The sequence below is a fragment of the Sycon ciliatum genome, chromosome 5, assembly GCF_964019385.1.
Source record: "Sycon ciliatum chromosome 5, ocSycCili1.1, whole genome shotgun sequence".
NCBI classification, from domain to species: Eukaryota; Metazoa; Porifera; class Calcarea; order Leucosolenida; family Sycettidae; genus Sycon; species Sycon ciliatum.
In genome coordinates this window covers 35,550,818-35,569,615 of record NC_088647.1, presented here as the reverse complement: position 1 = coordinate 35,569,615, position 18,798 = coordinate 35,550,818, and the positions used below count along the sequence as shown (strand labels likewise).

General features: G+C 46.5%; 1 protein-coding gene and 1 long non-coding RNA gene across 2 annotated transcripts; one reads left to right on the top strand and one right to left on the bottom strand.

Annotated features, from left to right (window-relative positions):
- Nucleotides 1-1,822: 1,822 nt before the first annotated feature.
- Nucleotides 1,823-5,690, top strand: LOC135816749 (uncharacterized). Its single transcript, XR_010553487.1, has 2 exons — nucleotides 1,823-1,970; nucleotides 4,814-5,690. It is a non-coding gene; the product is annotated as an uncharacterized LOC135816749 (long non-coding RNA).
- An 8,631-nt stretch (nucleotides 5,691-14,321) lies between these two features.
- Nucleotides 14,322-18,020, bottom strand: LOC135818493 (uncharacterized). The gene has a single exon (XM_065331880.1). The coding sequence runs from the start codon at nucleotides 17,228-17,230 to the stop codon at nucleotides 15,299-15,301; it is 1,932 nt and encodes a 643-aa protein (XP_065187952.1). The 5' UTR covers nucleotides 17,231-18,020; the 3' UTR covers nucleotides 14,322-15,298.
- Between the last annotated feature and the right edge of the window lie 778 nt (nucleotides 18,021-18,798).

Below are 18,798 nucleotides of genomic sequence, written 5' to 3'. Positions count from 1 at the left end.
TTCTCAACCCTTTACCATGCAGACTAGGCCTTGACGGATTATGCTAATATTTTCGTGAAATTATGCTTTTCGCATTGCTGAAAAAATTGCAGAATTATGCTATTTTTATGCTAAAAGTTATCATTATGCCGCATTATGCTCACATATGCTGCTAATGCATAATGGTTCTGAGCAAAATAACAAGGGAATTTTTTTGTAGAGGGCGTTGTACTGTACTAGTAGCAAAGGTTCAACGGGCTCAACACACCGTCCGACTTAGCTACGACCATCAGTCCATCACTGATTGTAGTGGACTGGACATGTTATCAAGGGAGTCGTAAACCTACAACTTCCTAGTGCATCTACACTACTGGTACTTTTGTACTTGTAAAACATGTACAACTGTATGGAATTTGATGCGAACAGGCGGATTATTCCAATTTTATGCGATTCGTAATCAATTTGCCTCGAATTATGCGATTATTCGATTTTGGTAGGAATTATGCGAAAAATTATGCTAGCATAATCCGTCAAGGCCTAATGCAGACCACCAGCAGTCCAACACTGATCAGGTGCATTCATTTGTGTAGCCTACTTTGAAGTACAGTGTACATACATGTACATGTACTAGAACTGTGGTAAAATCATGTACAATGTAGTTGTGCTTCTACCTCCGACAGGATGCCAAATTATGCTCCAAATTTTGAACCACCAAATTATGCCAATAATTATGCCGCCATTATCGGAATGGTCTACATTGTATACATGTACGTCATTGTACATGTATCTTCCGCCCACACACCATACCATAAAATTAATATGTTTTTAAATAACATAAAACACCATAACCACTGGATTACGTAAACACCATAACATAAATATTTTAAAATTTAATTACAATGAAGTATCAAAACCAGGAGCTAGGCGGTCTCAAAGGTACGTAATAATTACGTATTATTTTTTAGAATACAGTAGATCTACAATCGTCAAGTAACAGCTGCCTGTGGACCATATGGGTTCTTGATGCACAGCCCGAGGGTGATTCATTGATAGAGCGGTCTCTGGAGTAAAAATACAACAATCGCATTCCGCCGACGATCGCCTTGTTTCGGCTCTTCGTCTTGATCAGATGGTGTTCTAGCGAGTATGTGCGCTAGCCAGTAAATCTACACCTCTTCAAAGTCAGTTTAGCGTCTGCATGACCTACTTCTGAAGTAAGTAATCTTAGTTCAGCAAAAAGTTCTACCACAGTACATTATGGTCTACGTGGACTACGTGTCGTGGCGAGCAAACTCGGAAAGTGATTTTTCAAGCACCGTGGCATATGCGTCAACACGTGCGGTCCGCCTCGGAAGTGTTGGGACATGGTGTTAGGCCTTTCTGTGATCGCGCCATACTCGACCAGTCACGTTCGGCGTGTTCGGGTACACGTCTGGTGCGTGCAATCGATCAAGCAGCTACGAATATTGTAGGTTGAGCTTGAGTTCCTGTGCGTGCTCATATGTACCTAGAAACTGAGCCTGTAGTGTAGAGTTGACTGTTGAGTCTGTTGTCGAGTCGAGTGTACAATCATGAGTGCACTAGTGCAGGTGTGAACTGACAGGTCGCCATCACCCCAGTCCTCCCAGCGGTGAGCTCTGCACGTAGATCCATGATTGGCATGAAGGCATGATCCATGTAGTCATAGTGCATGCATATGCAGCTCGGCCTGCAGGCGGAAAACCCGGAAAATGTTCGAGAGACCGAGACGCTCCGCAGCGTGTACGCTCGTTCACGGTTGTGACTTTTTTTTAAACTGGCCAACGGTCCCGTGTCGCAGTTAGTTGAGCAGAAGGTTCTTGTGGAAATTGGGGATCTGGGACGTTGAGAGCGTTGGAAGGTTTGTGTTTGAAGAAGAGTGTACCCGGAAGATGAGTGGCGGGTGCAGTAACTACAGTACAGGGACCCTGCCTGACCGGCCTGGCTCGGCGTCAACATGATCAAGGCATGCGGTAAGTGCGAACTGTTCTCACAGGGGAGCTTCTCTCCTTGCCGTTTCTGCTGGGACCGGGAGTGGGTTGTGTTGGGGTGGGGACAGAGCGATCCGGGTAAGGAATTTTGCTATTGTCGCACACATTGGCTGCTAGCACTAGCCGATTAGATCTAATTCAATAACCAACCTGGCTCCACTCCTGTGAAAATAATGCACAGCTGTACCAAACATCTTCGATTTGGATTGAGGCTATTCTCCATCTGGTGGCGAGAATCGATTGGTGATTGGAGGCGCAAGGGTTCGCTTGCCGCGTTCGCCTTCGATCAGCAGGGATCGTGTTGCCCATCGCGTTCTTCTTCATCCCATTGTTGTTGTTGACTTTATTTACTAGAGTGGAGTTCCAAAACAGGCATTGCGGTGTTTTATTTTATTTCAGGAGAGCCGCGTGCTCTGTTCAGATTTTAAAAAAAAGCGCATTTTCCTTTTCTTCCTGTGTCGCTCCGCAGCAGTGCACTATCGCAGTATTGCATTGGCGAGAGAGGGAAATGGATGCGTTTAGCACTCGATACTAGTATACAGATCTACAGTAAAGAGAGCAAGCGGCTGTGACGACCTGCATGGTACGATCGAAATGATCGAGGTGGAACGATGCGGCATTATAGTGGTGCTTGGAGGCATGATGCGGCATCTAGCCAAGGCCCAGTGCAGTCTAGCACTCAGAGTCACTTTACAAGATAGGGAGTCCAACTCATGGCGTGCACCTTTTGCCTCCTGACTCATGAGCACAATGCCATTCAGAGGCTGGTGTTGCCCTTCTTTGGCTTGAAAAATTAGCCCTGGCTTGGAGGATACCAAAGTCCAACACTTTCTTTGCCAGATGGGGATGTCGTCCATAGCTTACAGTACATTGAATTTGTGCTACACACAAACCCTTTGAGAACAATGGACAAGGAAACAAATGCATCCGTAACTAGCACTGGCCGCCATGACAAAGAGGAAACTTTCCCACCAAATGCATGATCACCATCTTTATTGAAAATATGGAGTTACCGGGCAGTTGTATTGGCAGTGGTATTGGCAGTGGTATCACCCAGGTATTGAGAGGTCTACTCAAACAAACTTTCTCGGTGGGCCACCATTACTAGTAAGCCCCGATACACCAGTGGCAGATGATTGCGCCAGGGAAGGGTAACTCTCTGCCGGCACAGCTCATCACATTATAGAGTGGTACATGTACGCACGCACGCACACACCACTTCATTGTTACTTCTCGAAACAAACTGCTGCCAGCTCTGGTTTCGAACTCGGAACTCATGATCCGAAGGCAAGCCTACAAATCACTTGGCTGTATTTGTGTTTATTCAACATTTCCTGGCTCGTCAAACGACTGCCAATGACAAATGAATATGAAATGAAGGGTGATAGCCAACCACGGCAACTATCCCACCTATATACATGTACATTGATTAGTTCACTCGATCAAAAACTATCCACAACTTTTGTTTGCATGGTGAGCGACCTCCGACACCTTAGTTGCAGAAGTCGTACTTGTCAATGCTGCTGCTGCTGCTGTTGTTGTTGTTGTTGTTGTTGTTGTTGTTGTTGTTGTTGTTGTTGTTGTTGTTGTTGTTGTTTTCATGAAGGCTTTGGCGTCACAAAACAGACCACCGGGTCCAAATTTCTTCCCTTGTCTTATTTGTGATGCACATTAAGTTTTTTTTTCATTAGTTCGAGGGAAAGTTGCAAACGGGAAACGTCTGAAGAAAAAAATTGCCTGTCACCACCAGGACTCGAGCCAGGGACATATTTTCCCCCATTCTTTTCTACATGTTGTGATCTGGGGTGAGTTTGTGGTCTTTCACATAACGTCATGAACTATTGTTTTTTGTAAAGCAAGGTTAGACCGTGCTTAGAGGGCATAAGGACCCCATTTGCTGCCTGTGGGTGAATAGCCGTGGCATGCCTCTCAAGAAGTTTGAGTGTCTGGCTTGCTGCATGCTTTGTACAAACATAGTATTGTGCTGGCCCTACCTCACAGTGATATCAATATTCATTGAAATACAGATAAGAATGTTTCGCGATGTTATCTCTTCGGTTGGATTGAGTGTTGAAATTTGATTTCTTGTGAAAATTTGCCATTCTACAGTGTGTAAAAGGGGGGTGCATGTAGCACCTACTGTGGTTTTCATAAAAATAATGCTCCTCTAACTGCCTCTGCCAACTTCCCTGCATACCGTGCAAAGACGGGTCAACCACCGCAGGGCCTTTTCCCTGCCAGGTTTTCGCACCGCCTGCTATTTTCTTTTTTTATGGCCAAACCCATAGCTAAGGTGCATTCAGGAATTCTCACTCAAACTTCAAAGCACAATTATGTACTCAGCTCCCATAGGAGTCATCTTAATCTCCTGATCCCGTCTCCAAACGTTTAGCCTGGGCTAGTATCTGTGAGCTCATAGCTCCCCTCCCCCCCCCCCCTCCTCTCTCTCCATTTATGTTTGTTTCTTTCTCCCCTCCTCCTCCTCCTCCTCTCTATCTCTATCTATCTACTCGTATCTATCTGAATGTCTCTTTCCATATTTTCATGACTTGAATCACAACAATGAGACCAGTCCACTGCGACCAAATTTGGGAGGAACATAAAAGTGATCTTCCATTATTTTCGTGGCCAGGGCATGTGTATCAGAGGCCCCGCAAACGCTTCACTGAGCAAACATGAAGATATTGATACTCACCCCATCCCTCGTCATGTTGGGAATAAATGGGAAAGAAAATTAATTTCTTGTTGATATGGATGCGCACACACCGGAAAGTTGTTATCACAGATTTAACCGTCTGTTCGTCTCATCTTCTGTCGTTGCTCAGGTGGCCGCCAGATCATGATGGGACACATTTTAGTGCTGCCAGCACCATCAAGGACACCTACATACAAAGTCCTAACCCGCCTTGAGTGGACTGATTGAGCCGCTGATTAGCTCGCCAGCCCCCGAGGCCATGACTTTGGGATGCCGGCCAGTTTTGACCTTTCATCTTTCTTGGTATGAATCGGCACATGACGCTGTAGCTGGATAGCTGTGGGTGTCTCCAGGACCAGGAGACTGCATCTGAAAGTAGCAGAACCCTGTTTGCAAGACAGTACAATCCTGATCATTGTCATAGGGATTCTCACGTCTGTTAGGGAAAGTCCCTTTCATGGATATGAGTTGCATAGCTAGTACCAGTAGAACGTGTAGTAGTAGTAGTGCCCCCGACTGTATCTTGTTACGGTACGTCTTCCCATGGTTACTTCGGTGGACGTGCCGTCACAAGATGCAGTACAATGCTATTGTAGCGCCAGGCTGCTGGACTGCAGCACATGAGTGGATGATAACTGGCCAGGAACACCCGGAGCTGCCGATGATGAACTTGCACAAGTGCCCGAGCCATGCAGTACTGCCCGTCCACCAAAGTGAGTATACTGTATACTAAACTGAAGTGCTATCATGTCCTGTGGGTACTGAGTCAACTGTCTGTTCAATTATGCTACGTATCCACAGCAGGTGACTTCCGCATTCAGCACCCCGAAGACAACAACTGGTGAAAATTTGATTTTCGGGTATACTCCCCCTTTAAGGAAGGAATTAGTTCCTGATGGCCACCGGCAGGATATCAAACCAATGACCTCACTGTATAAGCCTCACCTCTGCGTGCTTTGTACATGTACTTCGTCCTCCTTTTCTGTGAGCGAGTTTTCAACACCTCACTGCGCTGTTGATATCAAGACCTCGGTAGTTGTTCCCAGTAGCGTTACATCTGCATATCCGCATATGCAGATGTTACTGCATATACGCTGGGTTGTAGGGTTGATGGTTATGATGGGCATCAGCCCTACACCCCAGCGTACTGACAACCACAGTCATGTTACTATGTAGCAGGGAGTCGTAAAATACCGGTATTTTACGACTCCCTGCTATGTAGCTACCACAGGCTTTTCAGCACTGACGGGTTGTGCTCATAGAGTGTGATGTGCATGCATTGTGCTAGGGGTGTGATCAGGTAACAGGGTGCCCGTGCTACCCGTGATTAGAGCGGGTATTCGGGTAGCAGTTTGCTCCTGAGAACCCGATCAGGTAGTTGAAGTACGGTGTTTTCGCATTGCATATTGGTGCAGTAAAAAGCACGGCCACCTGCTATACGGTATACTTTCTATGTAGCGCAAGTGCACACTCACAGTACAAAACTATGTCAAGAAAATACCCGACCCATGCTACCGGGATAGAAACACCCGGAACTCGTTGCCCGCCCAAACCCCTACCTGTTGCACTTGCAGCCATTGTGCAGTGGCAAATATGGAGGGCATGTCAGGATAAGTAATGCATGTGAGTACACTAGAATCAGGAATGCACACAACCATTCCCAGATGTTTGTGTGCCGGGGCACTGGTGTTACAGTACTGCATGTCATTGTACATGTATGTGCAGTATAAAGAAGAGAAATTAAATGTGCGTCACTGACATGTACATGTACATGTACCTAACAATAATTTTAAATGTTGTCTAAACAGCTATCTGTCCAGAGACTGTGCTCAATGTCACTGTTCTTCACACACAGAAATTTCCTAGCAATCATCCACGGACCATGTGACACGTCCGACTGCTCCAAGTAACAGTTGAAATATTCATTTCGATACCCGTATGTACATGTACACGTACCGATACAATTCATATCCATATTATCTGGGCAGTATTGCACCGGACACTGGCCCACTGCCCGTAACTAACTTGGAATTGTCCATAACTCTGCATCATGTACATTTTTGATGGGGAACGGCCAGCATGCCAGAGATCTGGCATGTGACACCACTATTTCAACAAACTTGACAAAAGAGTAGTAATATTTCCACTGAAACTCACCAACAGGGTGCCTGCAGCAGGCCTGGTAGACCGAGGTGCCTGTAACTCCAGGTTCTACTACTAGGTGCATTTGAAGTCGTTCCCGGCCACGAGTATAGGCTCTATACTAAGACTATAATAATTATGTACATGTATGTGTGCCTGGTATCAGTTCATGATCCACTGTTGTTGTTGTTGTTGTCGTCGTCGTCGTCGTCGTCGTCGTCGTCGTCGTCGTCGTCGTCGTCGTCGTCGTCGTCGTCGTCGTCGTTGTTGTTGTGGGTGTTGTTGTGGGTGTTTTCTGCTGTAATGTTGAATTTTATTTTAGGTTGGAACATGAACAGGCGATGGCGCCTCCTTATACATGTACATGTATGCATGTGAGCGACATAACACATTTAGTAATGAAGAGGAGGAACAAATCACAAGTGAAAAGAAATCAACTAAAAAAATTGGATTATGATGAAGCCGCCAGGCAGAAGCGTCCAAACTCATCTTAGTGGAAAAGAATCGATGAAGGTAACAATATGTTACAGAAAGAGGGGTAGAAAGAACGTGTTGAAAACACCGAGGTTTAATGACTGGTGAGATGACTGTGAGGTTGGTGACAGAGTCGAGGCCGAGGCGCTCACCTGTGACCTGGTTCTCCGACAAGTACACTGCACAATGATGCAGCCGGCCTGCACATCTGTTTGACTTATCGCTGTGCAGTTCCTGATGGTGATTGATGGTTGCCAAATCTGGATGCATTCTACATTTTTTGTTATGCCGAAGGTAGTTGACCAATGCCAGCTGTTGGTGAAGAAGAGGTGTGTGCTGTCTACATGTAGCTAGAAGCTAGTGTTGATATCCGGATATCCGTGGCGACTGCTTGATAAAAATAAGCTTCCGGAATTCCCTATACGCTGTGTTGCTGCAAGGTGTGTGTGTGTGTGTGTGTGTGTGTGTGTGTGTGTGTGTGTGTGTGTATGTGTGTGTGTGTGTGTGTGTATGTATGTGTGTGTGTGTACGTTTGTTTGTTCCTAGTTTCAATGCACATACGTGCACGTGTACGTGTTATTTTCAGTCAACTGTTTACTTAGGATTGCAATCTGTCCAGTACTAGTGGTGCTGTTCATTAGAAATCCCATCACTACTGTGCACTACAGACATCGATAAGAGTATAGGGCGAAAAAAGAAAAGAAAAAGGAAACCTGTCTCATACCAATTCAGACTATTGGTAAGCGGAAAGTGGCAAAAGAAAGAGAGAAAGTAAAGGGTAGACTAAGATGGAGAGACAACGATTACCGCAATCAATGAGACGAGCTGAACCGTATACTTGATTCATGCAATGTAAAACGGTGGAGAGGATGTGCAATAAAGCGATGAAAAATGAAGAAATGGTGTAGAGAAAAAATATGGATTCAAACAAGTTTTCGTAAAACACTCATCAGGAATCTTCGTTAGGAATCTTCGTTATACTAAAGGACACTGAACTTGTGACAAAATTGAACTATTATAGAAAATCTAAGTTAAAAATCCGTTGATCCCCGAGCTGCAGAGAGTGCTCAATGTCAGAGACAGAGTTTAGTACATAGCAGACTCAGCGGAGGACGTTCTCGCTGAGTTTCATGCCGTTAGGCAATCATCAGACAACGTCCTCCGCTGAGTCTGCTATGAAAATCTAAGTTAGAGAAATAACACTAAGAACAACAGCATTCGTTATTGCTCTCGCTTTGATTGTTAAAATTCACACTTGTAAATTTCACTGCTGTTGTTCTTAGTGTTATTTGAATTTCTCTAACTTAGATTTTCTATAACAGTTCAATTTTGTTTCAGTGTCCTTTAGTACAACGACGATTCCTGATGAGTGTTGTACGAAAACTTGTTTGAATCCACATTTTTTCTCTACATCATTTCTTCATGTTTTCATCGTTTTATTGCACATCGTCTCCACCGTTTTACATTGCATGAATCAAGTATACAAATGTCGGTTCAGCTCGTCTTATTGATTGCGGTTATCAAATTATTGTCTCCTCGCCGTTTATTTAGACAACGATTCACTTATAATAAAGAAAAGGACCCAGGAACTATAATTTATGCTATAATGTCCACTAACACCACCAGTTACTTGACAATCAGCTCATGAGATATTCATAACATTGCAGAAAACTTACCTACAGGTAGTTGTAGAACGTCGGTACTGTGGGTCAGTTTTGTGCAATATTATCGCATGAGCTGATTGTCAAGTAGGCATGGGCGGGTAATGCTGGCATTATAGTCCCTTTTTTCCAGGTGGCATAATTATATATATTTTTTATTTACTGTCTGCACTTCATGGCACATAAGTGAGGGTGAAACCAACCAAGGATAATGCTGGCATTATAACACCACTTCGCATGCAAAATTGGCATTACAAGCATAATTGCCAGTCGACAACGGTGCATGCATGAAGCTGGCTACATTTTTTTTATACAATGTAGGTCCAGTTCCGAAAATCGTGCATCTGAACCCGTCCGGCTCCGTCCGGGGACTTGACGTTGCAAATCAACCTTCTCAGTGGATTGTTTCAGACAACATGCTCACTGCTGTTTAAGTTTTTTTCTTCTGCGCTTTGGCCTTGATCCAAGACGGCCTTCTTAAGACTTTTCCAACTTGCAACTTTCAAACTGGCATTATGGAGTAGTCTGAGCATTATAAGTGGCATTTTATCCTCATATTATGAGCATTGCCTTTAGCACTATCCCAGCAAATAACTAGCATTACCCGCCCCTGCCTATTGTCAACTAACTGGTGGTGTTAGTGGACATTATAGCGTCACTTGTAGTTCCTTGGTCCTTTTCTTTATTGGAAAGTAAAGGAGCAATTATTTGAAGAGTATACACAGATGTTGCAGAGAATCAATTGCCCAGAGCCAGTTGTTGTGACGCAAGTGGCGGCGGACCTTGGTCTGTTGTTGTTGTTGTTGTTGTTGTTGTTGTTGTTGTTGTTGTTGTTGTTGTTGTTGTTGTTGTTGTTGTTGTTGTTGTTGTTGTTGTTGTTGTTGCTGTTGTTGTTGTTGTTGTTGTTGTTGTTGTTGTTGTTGTTGTTGTTGTTGTTGCTGCTGCTGCTGCTGCTGCTGCTGCTGCTGCTGCTGCTGCTGCTGCTGCTGCTGCTGCTGCTGCTGCTACTACTATTGTACCTGCAGAGGGTAATACATGTCGAGAGAGGCGCATTCACGCCCTTGGTTTTTGCCACCAATATTCAAGCGTTATGGCAAGATTGAGGTGCTGTATCTCTTTCTTCCCATTAAAATGGGTTGTAACGTGTTTTCGTGGATGCCGGGCTTCCTATTTGCGCCGCCGAGCACGCTCATCATTAATTTTCTCGACCAATGCCGCTTGTATGATTCGTGGGCTGGTTGCATCAATAATAGTGTGTTCTGCGTCGTTTGCAGGCATGCTTGGTAAAATATTATTTTTCATTGTTAATCATAACGACCTACTTCTTGCGTAGGGATGTCAATTGAATTAAGTATCCTATCCACGATGGGAATTAACCGTATTGCGTGACCGATCCTTTCAATGTTCTTATCTTTACTATTCCTTTTCCACCTGGACTCCTCCTTGGTTTCCCTTTTCGGTCTTCTCTTGTACCTTGTTGTTGTTGTTGTTGTTGTTGTTGTTGTTGTTGTTGTTGTTGTTGTTGTTGTTGTTGTTGTTGTTGTTGTTGTTGTTGTTGTTGTTGTTGTTGTTGTTGTTGTTGTTGTTGTTGTTGTTGTTGTTGTTGTTGTTGTTGTTGTTGTTGTTGTTGTTGTTGTTGTTGTTGTTGTTGTTGTTGTTGTTGTTGTTGTTGTTGTTGTTGTTGTTGTTGCTGTTGTTGCTGTTGTTGTTGTTGTTGTTGTTGTTGTTGTTGTTGTTGTTGTTGTTGTTGTTGTTGTTGTTGTTGTTGTTGTTGTTGTTGTTGTTGTTGTTGTTGTTGTTGTTGTTGTTGTTGTTGTTGTTGTTGTTGTTGTTGTTGTTGTTGTTGTTGTTGTTGTTGTGGTTGTTGTTGTGGTTGTTGTTGTTGTTGTTGTTGTTGTTGTTGTTGTTGTTGTTGTTGTTGTTTGATTCTTGAATGCTTGGGGCTGCAGAGATTTGAGATGCAGTTATTCTTTGGACCCATGTGTTGCACGTACAGTGTAGCTCGGACTAGCAGTGGCATAGTCCCAAAGTGTTCAGCTTTGAATTGCAATCTTGACAGTCATTGTCTCAAAACTGTGTGCCGCGTTGCCAAATCGGGATCATGTTGAGCGCCACTACAATGTTGAGCAGAGTTCTCGGAATCAAGACAGGCACAAGCACACTCAGAATGACACGAATTGGCCTAGTCGTACACGGACACGTATAATGCTACGCTGATGTCCTTCTGGCACTATCCCGTGACTAGCATATGGTCAACTCCCAATTGCTGGCGACAGGATGCTATGAATAGCTGCCGTGTGCGCGTGTCTGCAGCATGTACATAGTCAGTGTAACATGTGGATCATTAAAGATCTGGACTCTTTCTCTTCTTGAGGGTAGAAGTCAGAACTCCCTGACTGATTCCAAATACCTGTGCCAGCTACTAGGACACGCTATGAACACGCCTGCACTTGAAATACTCAACAAGTGTGAGGAGCACGGAGCGTGAAAAATTGGCACTTGGCTCTGCGGTAGTCATTGCATTATCGGTGTTTTAAAGACACTCGGTGACTGTTGCCTGCCACTATAAGTTAGCTGTGTGTGTCCGCACCCAATCTGCTGGATGGAGACACTCACAAACAACGCATACAGCCACTCATTCAGCAGTGTGTCTATTGTGCTCCCCATGCTTGAAAGCCAATGGTACGCATCCAAGCAAGACTAATGGGAGGATTTCAGATTGTACCTAGAAGTCTTTCTCAGCAGCCCAGTGCTGCCCTGCAGAGGCTGAGCCTGAAGTAAGTTTTCAAGTGCACGTCAGAAGATTTGGAGAAGGTAGGGAACGGACGGTGGGTGCATGAACAGAAGGAATGATTCAGGAGCTCTCAGTGAGGCGAAGGCACTTCAACTTCAAGCAGTACTCTCTGCCACTCAATCAGCTAAACCAGCTACCTCCATGATACGAACATCACACCCTTCATATACTATTTCATGTACACTGTAGATCCAGGAGCTCGTCCCAGCATGACAATTCGCTAGTATTACTATTACAGTATTAGCACATTGATCACGTTGAACTACAGTCCTGAACGTTCAGTATGAACTAAGCTATCAAGGACGTACATGTACATGTAGCATGGCTAAGCATGGTGTCATTGACAGGTGTTCTTCCTTCCTGCTCCTTGCAACACTTCAGATGACTGACGTATGCCTAAATTAGTTGCTATGGTTTGTCTGAACATCATCCGCAGCACACTAGTACTAGAGCCCTTTATAACATTTTGTATTAGAGCCCAGAGCTTCGTCGCTTCGACGCTGGGCACATGTACACGTTATGTCAGTATCCACACACAAGCTGCAGCCTGGCCATCGATCGGATAAATTTGTTCTCTGGTTGACTATCTGTTGAAACCCGTAGAATACAGCAGTGTAGTCACCCGATATCGACCCTACTGTATAGTACAGTCAACTTGGCTTATAACGACAATCGGTGGGGCATCAAAAAGGTGTCCTTATTCGCGAAGTGTCGTTATACCCGATGTCTCATTATATTACAGTGGGATGGGACTTTGCTCTGGGCATGGAAATTCTGTCGTTATTCGCGAATTGTCGTTATATCCGCAGTCGTTATTCGCGAATTGTCGTTATATCCGCAGTCGTTATAAGCGAAGTTGACTGTAGTACTCACAAGATACAATAGTCCGTGAGCCAAATCTCAGAATCGGCCGTTTTAGCATCGACCGTTGCACCCAGAGATGGACAAATCGTCCTTCAGCACACCGCTTCACGATGGTATCCTGAAGCGATTTCCACTTGTTGGACAGTTCGAAACTGATCCAGGGAGGTCACAGAAGACGCCAAACATCCAACTTTGCTCACTGACAGCAGCGGCCATTTTCGCCTTCTTCGCTTGATTTTTTTGCGCTTGTTCACGGATTCTCATTTTTGAAGCCATGAGCAGATACCACGAGTGCACATAACGCGGAAACCAGTGCGCAAAACTAGATTCGAATTTTTTTGCCGCTGAGAATTATGAATCGGGATCATGCATGCAAACTGCATGCAGCAAAGTCACTACTGTTTGTAGTTACAATGGCAATCGTTCAGAACTGACTTCCAAGAATGTCCTAAATATCTCTCGACATATTTGTTCACCACTTCCTAGGCCAATAGGCGTAGTAGACTGTAGTGAGTAACCTTCTGGAGCAAATGACGACTGCCCCGAGCATGAACTTCTTTTCATCCTGTTCAAGGTCAAATATTACTCAGTTTGCGTTGAAGAATAACAATTACATTCGTGAATGGCCGAACTGAGAAAACCCTCATGATTTCTCTTGGATTTCGTATCCCAAGTTCCTTTACTTGGCTGGATAAATCGCGATTGTAGGCCCTGTCATCATGGTCTTTCATACCGGCGACTGTTCCAAGCCCGTCGTTCACTTTGAGCTCAGTAAGGCATGTACATGTACAATGCATGACCCTGCAGTGGGTAGAATCGTGCATGGTGCTACAGGACGAAATTCACAAACCGGTAATTAGTAATACCCTCAGCCGGATTTAGTTATTCAGGGTGTGCTTGAAATCTGAGATTGTGACGAGGTACAATCAGGACCTAGTTAGCTATGGAAGATACTGTACAATCGTCATGTGCATGTACATGGTTGTATTACTCAGAACCTTCCAGTGAACAGGTCATTGTCACACATGAACGGTGGCATCCAGTGTAGGTTTGTGGTAAACAACTCATACACTGCCTTCTTCTAAGGTCTGTGTTGAACAGCGAAAGACCTTAGTAGGCTTCTGTCCTATTATGACAGGTACATACTGGTTCTGGTAGACTGCAATCAAGATTGATCCATAATGCTATGGTAGCGGTGGCCGAAAACCACCGGCAGCCACCGCAGCCAACCAGAACTGAACAGCTCTCGACTTAAGTCCTCACCACTTACTCCTCTTCGACCCTCAGACTCAGTCTGTCATCTTCTCAAGAAGATGTTTCTTCCACCGGTCACGTGACTGTTGCTGCACAACTGAGCGTGTCTGATGATAAACTACGAGCATACCATGAAAATGGCTCAATCAATCTTAACGAGAGAAGTCAGTTTTATACATCTACTTGGTACTTCGAAGTACATGAACATGAATATCTGCCTTCAACATTTGAATTTGGCACTTTTTTCTTTTCAACTTCTATTCATTTGCTTCTTCCTGCAGCTCAGGTTGGACTTGCTGTACTACTAACAGCTCATAACAATTGTGTCCGCTTCTAGTAGTAGGACAAGTGAATCCCAGCGGCATCGGCCCCGCTTTGGCACACATATTGTTATCCTATGGAGCTTTCCAAGAGGGCCATCCTCCACAAACACAAGGCAAACACGACGCTTTCTGGTGGAAAGTTATAAATTAGGAAAACCTGTTTTAAAAGAACGATGATAGAAGCTGGTAGATCTCAATGGCTCAAGGCATAGAAGAACAAGAATGCTATAACATTAATAGAGTGATGATAATTTGTTCTGGGTGATAGGTGGTATTGAGAGCCAAAGGCAAGGGTTTGCTTGATAGACGCAATACCGTAGCAAATAGATGGTTATTTCTTTAATTTAGAAAGCAGATATGTGCCAAAAAATGGACGAAATACCGCTTGGATTCGCTGTTTACAAAGAAAAGAAATGGAAATAGAATCGGAATTGACCATCAGGAGCGTTGCCTGGAAGACAGAAAGCAAGTATCGGATACAAAAGTACTAGGCTGTGTACTTGCTGTGAAGGACTGACAAACGGCGAACAGCTAAAACGACTTGAATGCTAATATGCTTGAACCAAAGTGCAATTCAATGGTGAGGAGAGGCGTAACCAAGAACCAGACATGCACATACACACACGTACACACACGCATACACAATGGGATTTACCGATAAACTACGCTCAATCGCACGCGCACACACATACACGCAAACATGCACTGAATGGCACGCTCAAGCATACACAAACACACAAGCTCAGACATACACTTGCACACACGCACGCTTGCTTTTAGGCAGTTAGTCCAGTTATAGCGAGATAGATCCATATTCTTTTTCCGGGTTATTTCAGTTTTCTGGTATTTTTCCTTCTTTTTGACGTTTACTTGAGTAGAAGCTTGGCATAGATCGGGTAATCCTCCTGATGTCACTCGACATGCTGGGTTGGTTCCTTCATTACTATGATTGCATGAGGTGTGATGCTAGAAACTTAGTTCTACTGGTTGGGTGCTCTGCGCTACCATAGTAACAATGGCGACAGTGTCTGTGCACACAATGCAAGGTGTGATGCAGTGTTCTCCGCGGGCTGCGTCCAGCGTACCATGCACAGTGCTCGTGCTCATGCTCTCCGCAGCAGCAGCGACAGTAGGACCGCCACCACCAGCACGAAGGCGGAGCGCTGGCCATCGGCGGCGGATGCTGATGAAGACGCCGCTTGCAACTGCTCAATGACGACGGGCTCGTGTTGCTCCAGCTGCTGCGTCTCGACAACAACATTGTTCAGCAGCGTGGAGTGGTCGGAGAGCTTACCGGTGACTGAGCGGAAGCGCAGCATCGCCCTGTCTCTGCTCTTGGTCTGAATGTCACAGTAGCCGTATTCCGAGAGATGCGCTTCAATCCACGCCTCTTGCCTGATGGGCGTGATTTCCAACGGGGCTCCGGCAGTTCCGCACGTCATGTGAACGACGCCGTGCGATTTGCCGTCGGTGACGCACCGTTCGCTCCCATCCAGCGGACAAGTCCGGACGTAGTTGGCAAAGTACGCCGACAGATAGACATTGACATGGTGCTTGTGCATCAGTGCGTGCAGCGTGCGCCGCAGGGCCGTCTCGTCGAACCCGGCGGAGTCGTGCGATGCCGGCCGAGTCTGTCCGTTGAAGATGGGCCGGTGACCGGCGACAATGAGCCACGGATACTGCGATCGGTCTACGCTGGAGAGCTCCGCTTCTAGCCATGTGAACTGTGCTGAGCCGGGCGATACGTCGTGCTCGGTGCTGATGTAGACTAGGTAGGCATTAGCTAGGGCATGACTGTACCAAAACACGCCGTTGCTAGTCGTCGACCCAGGCATGGAGAAAAGATGAGAGAGTGGAACACCACCTTCACCGCCGGACTTGTTTGAACGGCTGGCCCAGGCGGCCAGGCCCTTGTCCGTGGCGGCGGCGTTGTCTATGGCAACTTCCCTCTCGCCGGCGACGACATGATACGGTACGTGCTCTGCCACCGGCTGGATTTGATTCAGGAAGTAGTCCCAGACGAAACTGCGACCGGACGAGTAGGCCAGGTTACCGAGGTGAATGACGAGGTCTGGGCGGTGCGCTGATGGTGCCGGGTTGGCAAAGTCAGCAGCCAGACGATGCATGAATGATTGGACGGCTGCAGACGACGGGGTGCTGGCCACTCCGTGCTTGCCGGCATGCGCGTGCTGATCAAACACGCCCATGTTGCCGAACGCTGCAATGTGAGCGCGATGTGTTGGCTGAGGTGAGCGCGGCGTTCGGAATGACCTCGTGCGAGTGTCGCCATCTATCATGTACGTGTACTCGGTGTGCGGGTCCAGGGAAGTGAGCCTAGCTTGGTGCACATTGCCAGGGCTACGGTAGTAATCAGGCCGCTCAATGTTTGCTGGTTTTCCTGGCAGATCACTCTGTGAATACATATCCACCCTGCTGGCATCCGCTTGGAACGTCTTCTCCGGACGATCGCTGCGAAAGTACGTCACACTCGCAGAGGTCACGTTGTCAGCGAACACCTTCCACATGACCTTCATGCCCGCTCGCTTGGCATCTCGGAGCAATGACAGGCGAACCTGACCCACGGGTGGTGAGTTCACGGCGAAGATCTGCGTGCCCAATGAGTGAATGGGCAGGAAGAGTACCAAATTTCCGAACGCCCTGCGCTTGACCACGACGAACTCACAGTAGGTGGTCAACGTGCCCAAGCCAACGATAGGTCCGAGGCTCAGCGTGCCAGAGCGCTGTGCAGCGTCCTGGCGCAATGTGCTCACGAATGAATACTCCAAGATGTGTCCATGAGTCTCCGATCCATTCCTGACTGGACAGAACACCCGAATCCGCAGTCGGTCGACGTAGTCGGGCAGTCTGTGCCACATGGGAACGGTGAAACGAACGGTCAGGTTCTGGCCGCTCTCGATGCTGCTGTTGAACGTGTCCCAGTACAGCTGGCCATGGCTGGGAAGCGGAGCGTACAGCATGATGACACACAGGACGGCAAGCAGAGCACAGCTGCGAGAACTATTGATGAAGGTCATCTTCGGTGCGAATGTGACAGTCTTCGGCACAAATACTGAAATAGGATGGAATGATTTCTTGACAAGACAGAAATGGTTTTGACGAGGAGGACGAGGAGGAGGTGTTGCTCTGAAATGAAGCTTCTCTCCTTCTGACAACGAAATAAACGAGCACACAGCTCAACGAGTTTCTACACGACGACTGGACAAAGCTGACGGCAACGTCAGTTCTTCTGAAGAAAAATTAGCATGGACATGTGAGTGTGACCCCGAGTAGGTCTACCACCACGTAACACGGCATGCAGTCGAGTCCGAAGGTCTAGGCCTGGGAAGAGGCTGATTGGATGACGCGCTGTACACGGCGAGTCAGCATCGTAACGAACAGGCCTGGCACTTTGCCCGAGAGCGCAGTAATCAGACACACAAGGTCACAGAGCGACACACAAGCAGAATATCCAAACAGGTGTTATGACCTGTTTCGGGATCAGCGTTCTTTCGGCGTTGGCAGCGTGGGAGAGGCGAGCCAAGGTAGCAGCCTTTGCTGTGGTCTCTCGCGAGTCTCGGTGAGATGCAGCTAGGTTGGACGCAGGCGACACCAGCGTGTGTAGCATGTGGCAGGAGAGAAAGGGAGGGGAAGAGAACAATGGACAAGGACAACAGCAAGGGAAACAATTTCTGCACTGTCTCCCCGAAACAGCAGACAGTGCAGATGGGGATGAAAACAAAGTTTGGCTGCTCTTGCCTGAGCCCAAGCTGGTTTATATTCGTGCTCAGTGAAGCATGCAGGCCGGGTGAATCAGCTGACTCCGAGCGGCGAAGTGGCAGTTCATCTGAGCGTGGTGAACAGAAGTGCTCCCAGTTCACCTGCAGCTCGCAACTAAACGATCCAGGGGCCACGTCGTGCTTCGCTCAATGGCAGCGCCGTGCGAAACAACATGAGTCATGCCGGTTGACCTGAACGACAGCCTGCGATGAACTGTCAGTGCGACCACCACCACCACTGCCACCACCACCACCAAGATATCATAAAAGTGATCCATTACTGCATGCTGTGACACTGGGACAGCCATGATACGATTACTAGAGTCACACAGACTAGACAGTGACATACAACATCGCCATGAGATGTGCACGATGGTGTGTGGTTATTGATCTCCATGGGCATGGATTGATTTCCATGTACAAGTAGACCTACACGTACATACAGTGCTTGGCAACTGAAATCCGACCCCCTGATCAGCTGAGCTGAGCGCACGGCTCAGCTGATCAGGGGGTCGGATTTCAGTTGCCAGCACTGTACAGCGTAGATCTATAGCGGATTCACACCATCCACAGTTCACACTGCATACTTACCATAGTATCACTATCAGCAAGGAAGGATACTAACGTTATAACGGATGGAAGACGGGGGACGTCAGGTGCTTCTATTCGATTTCTTGATTCACATGCGTTGTTATGCAGCAATTACAATGTCCAGCGAAAACAGTGTGTATGTACATCATCCGAGACAGCGTTGGTATACAAGTCTATCGACTGTGTATCTGCTTCAGTGCTACTGACCATTGTACAACGTAGTGCTCACTTCGCCT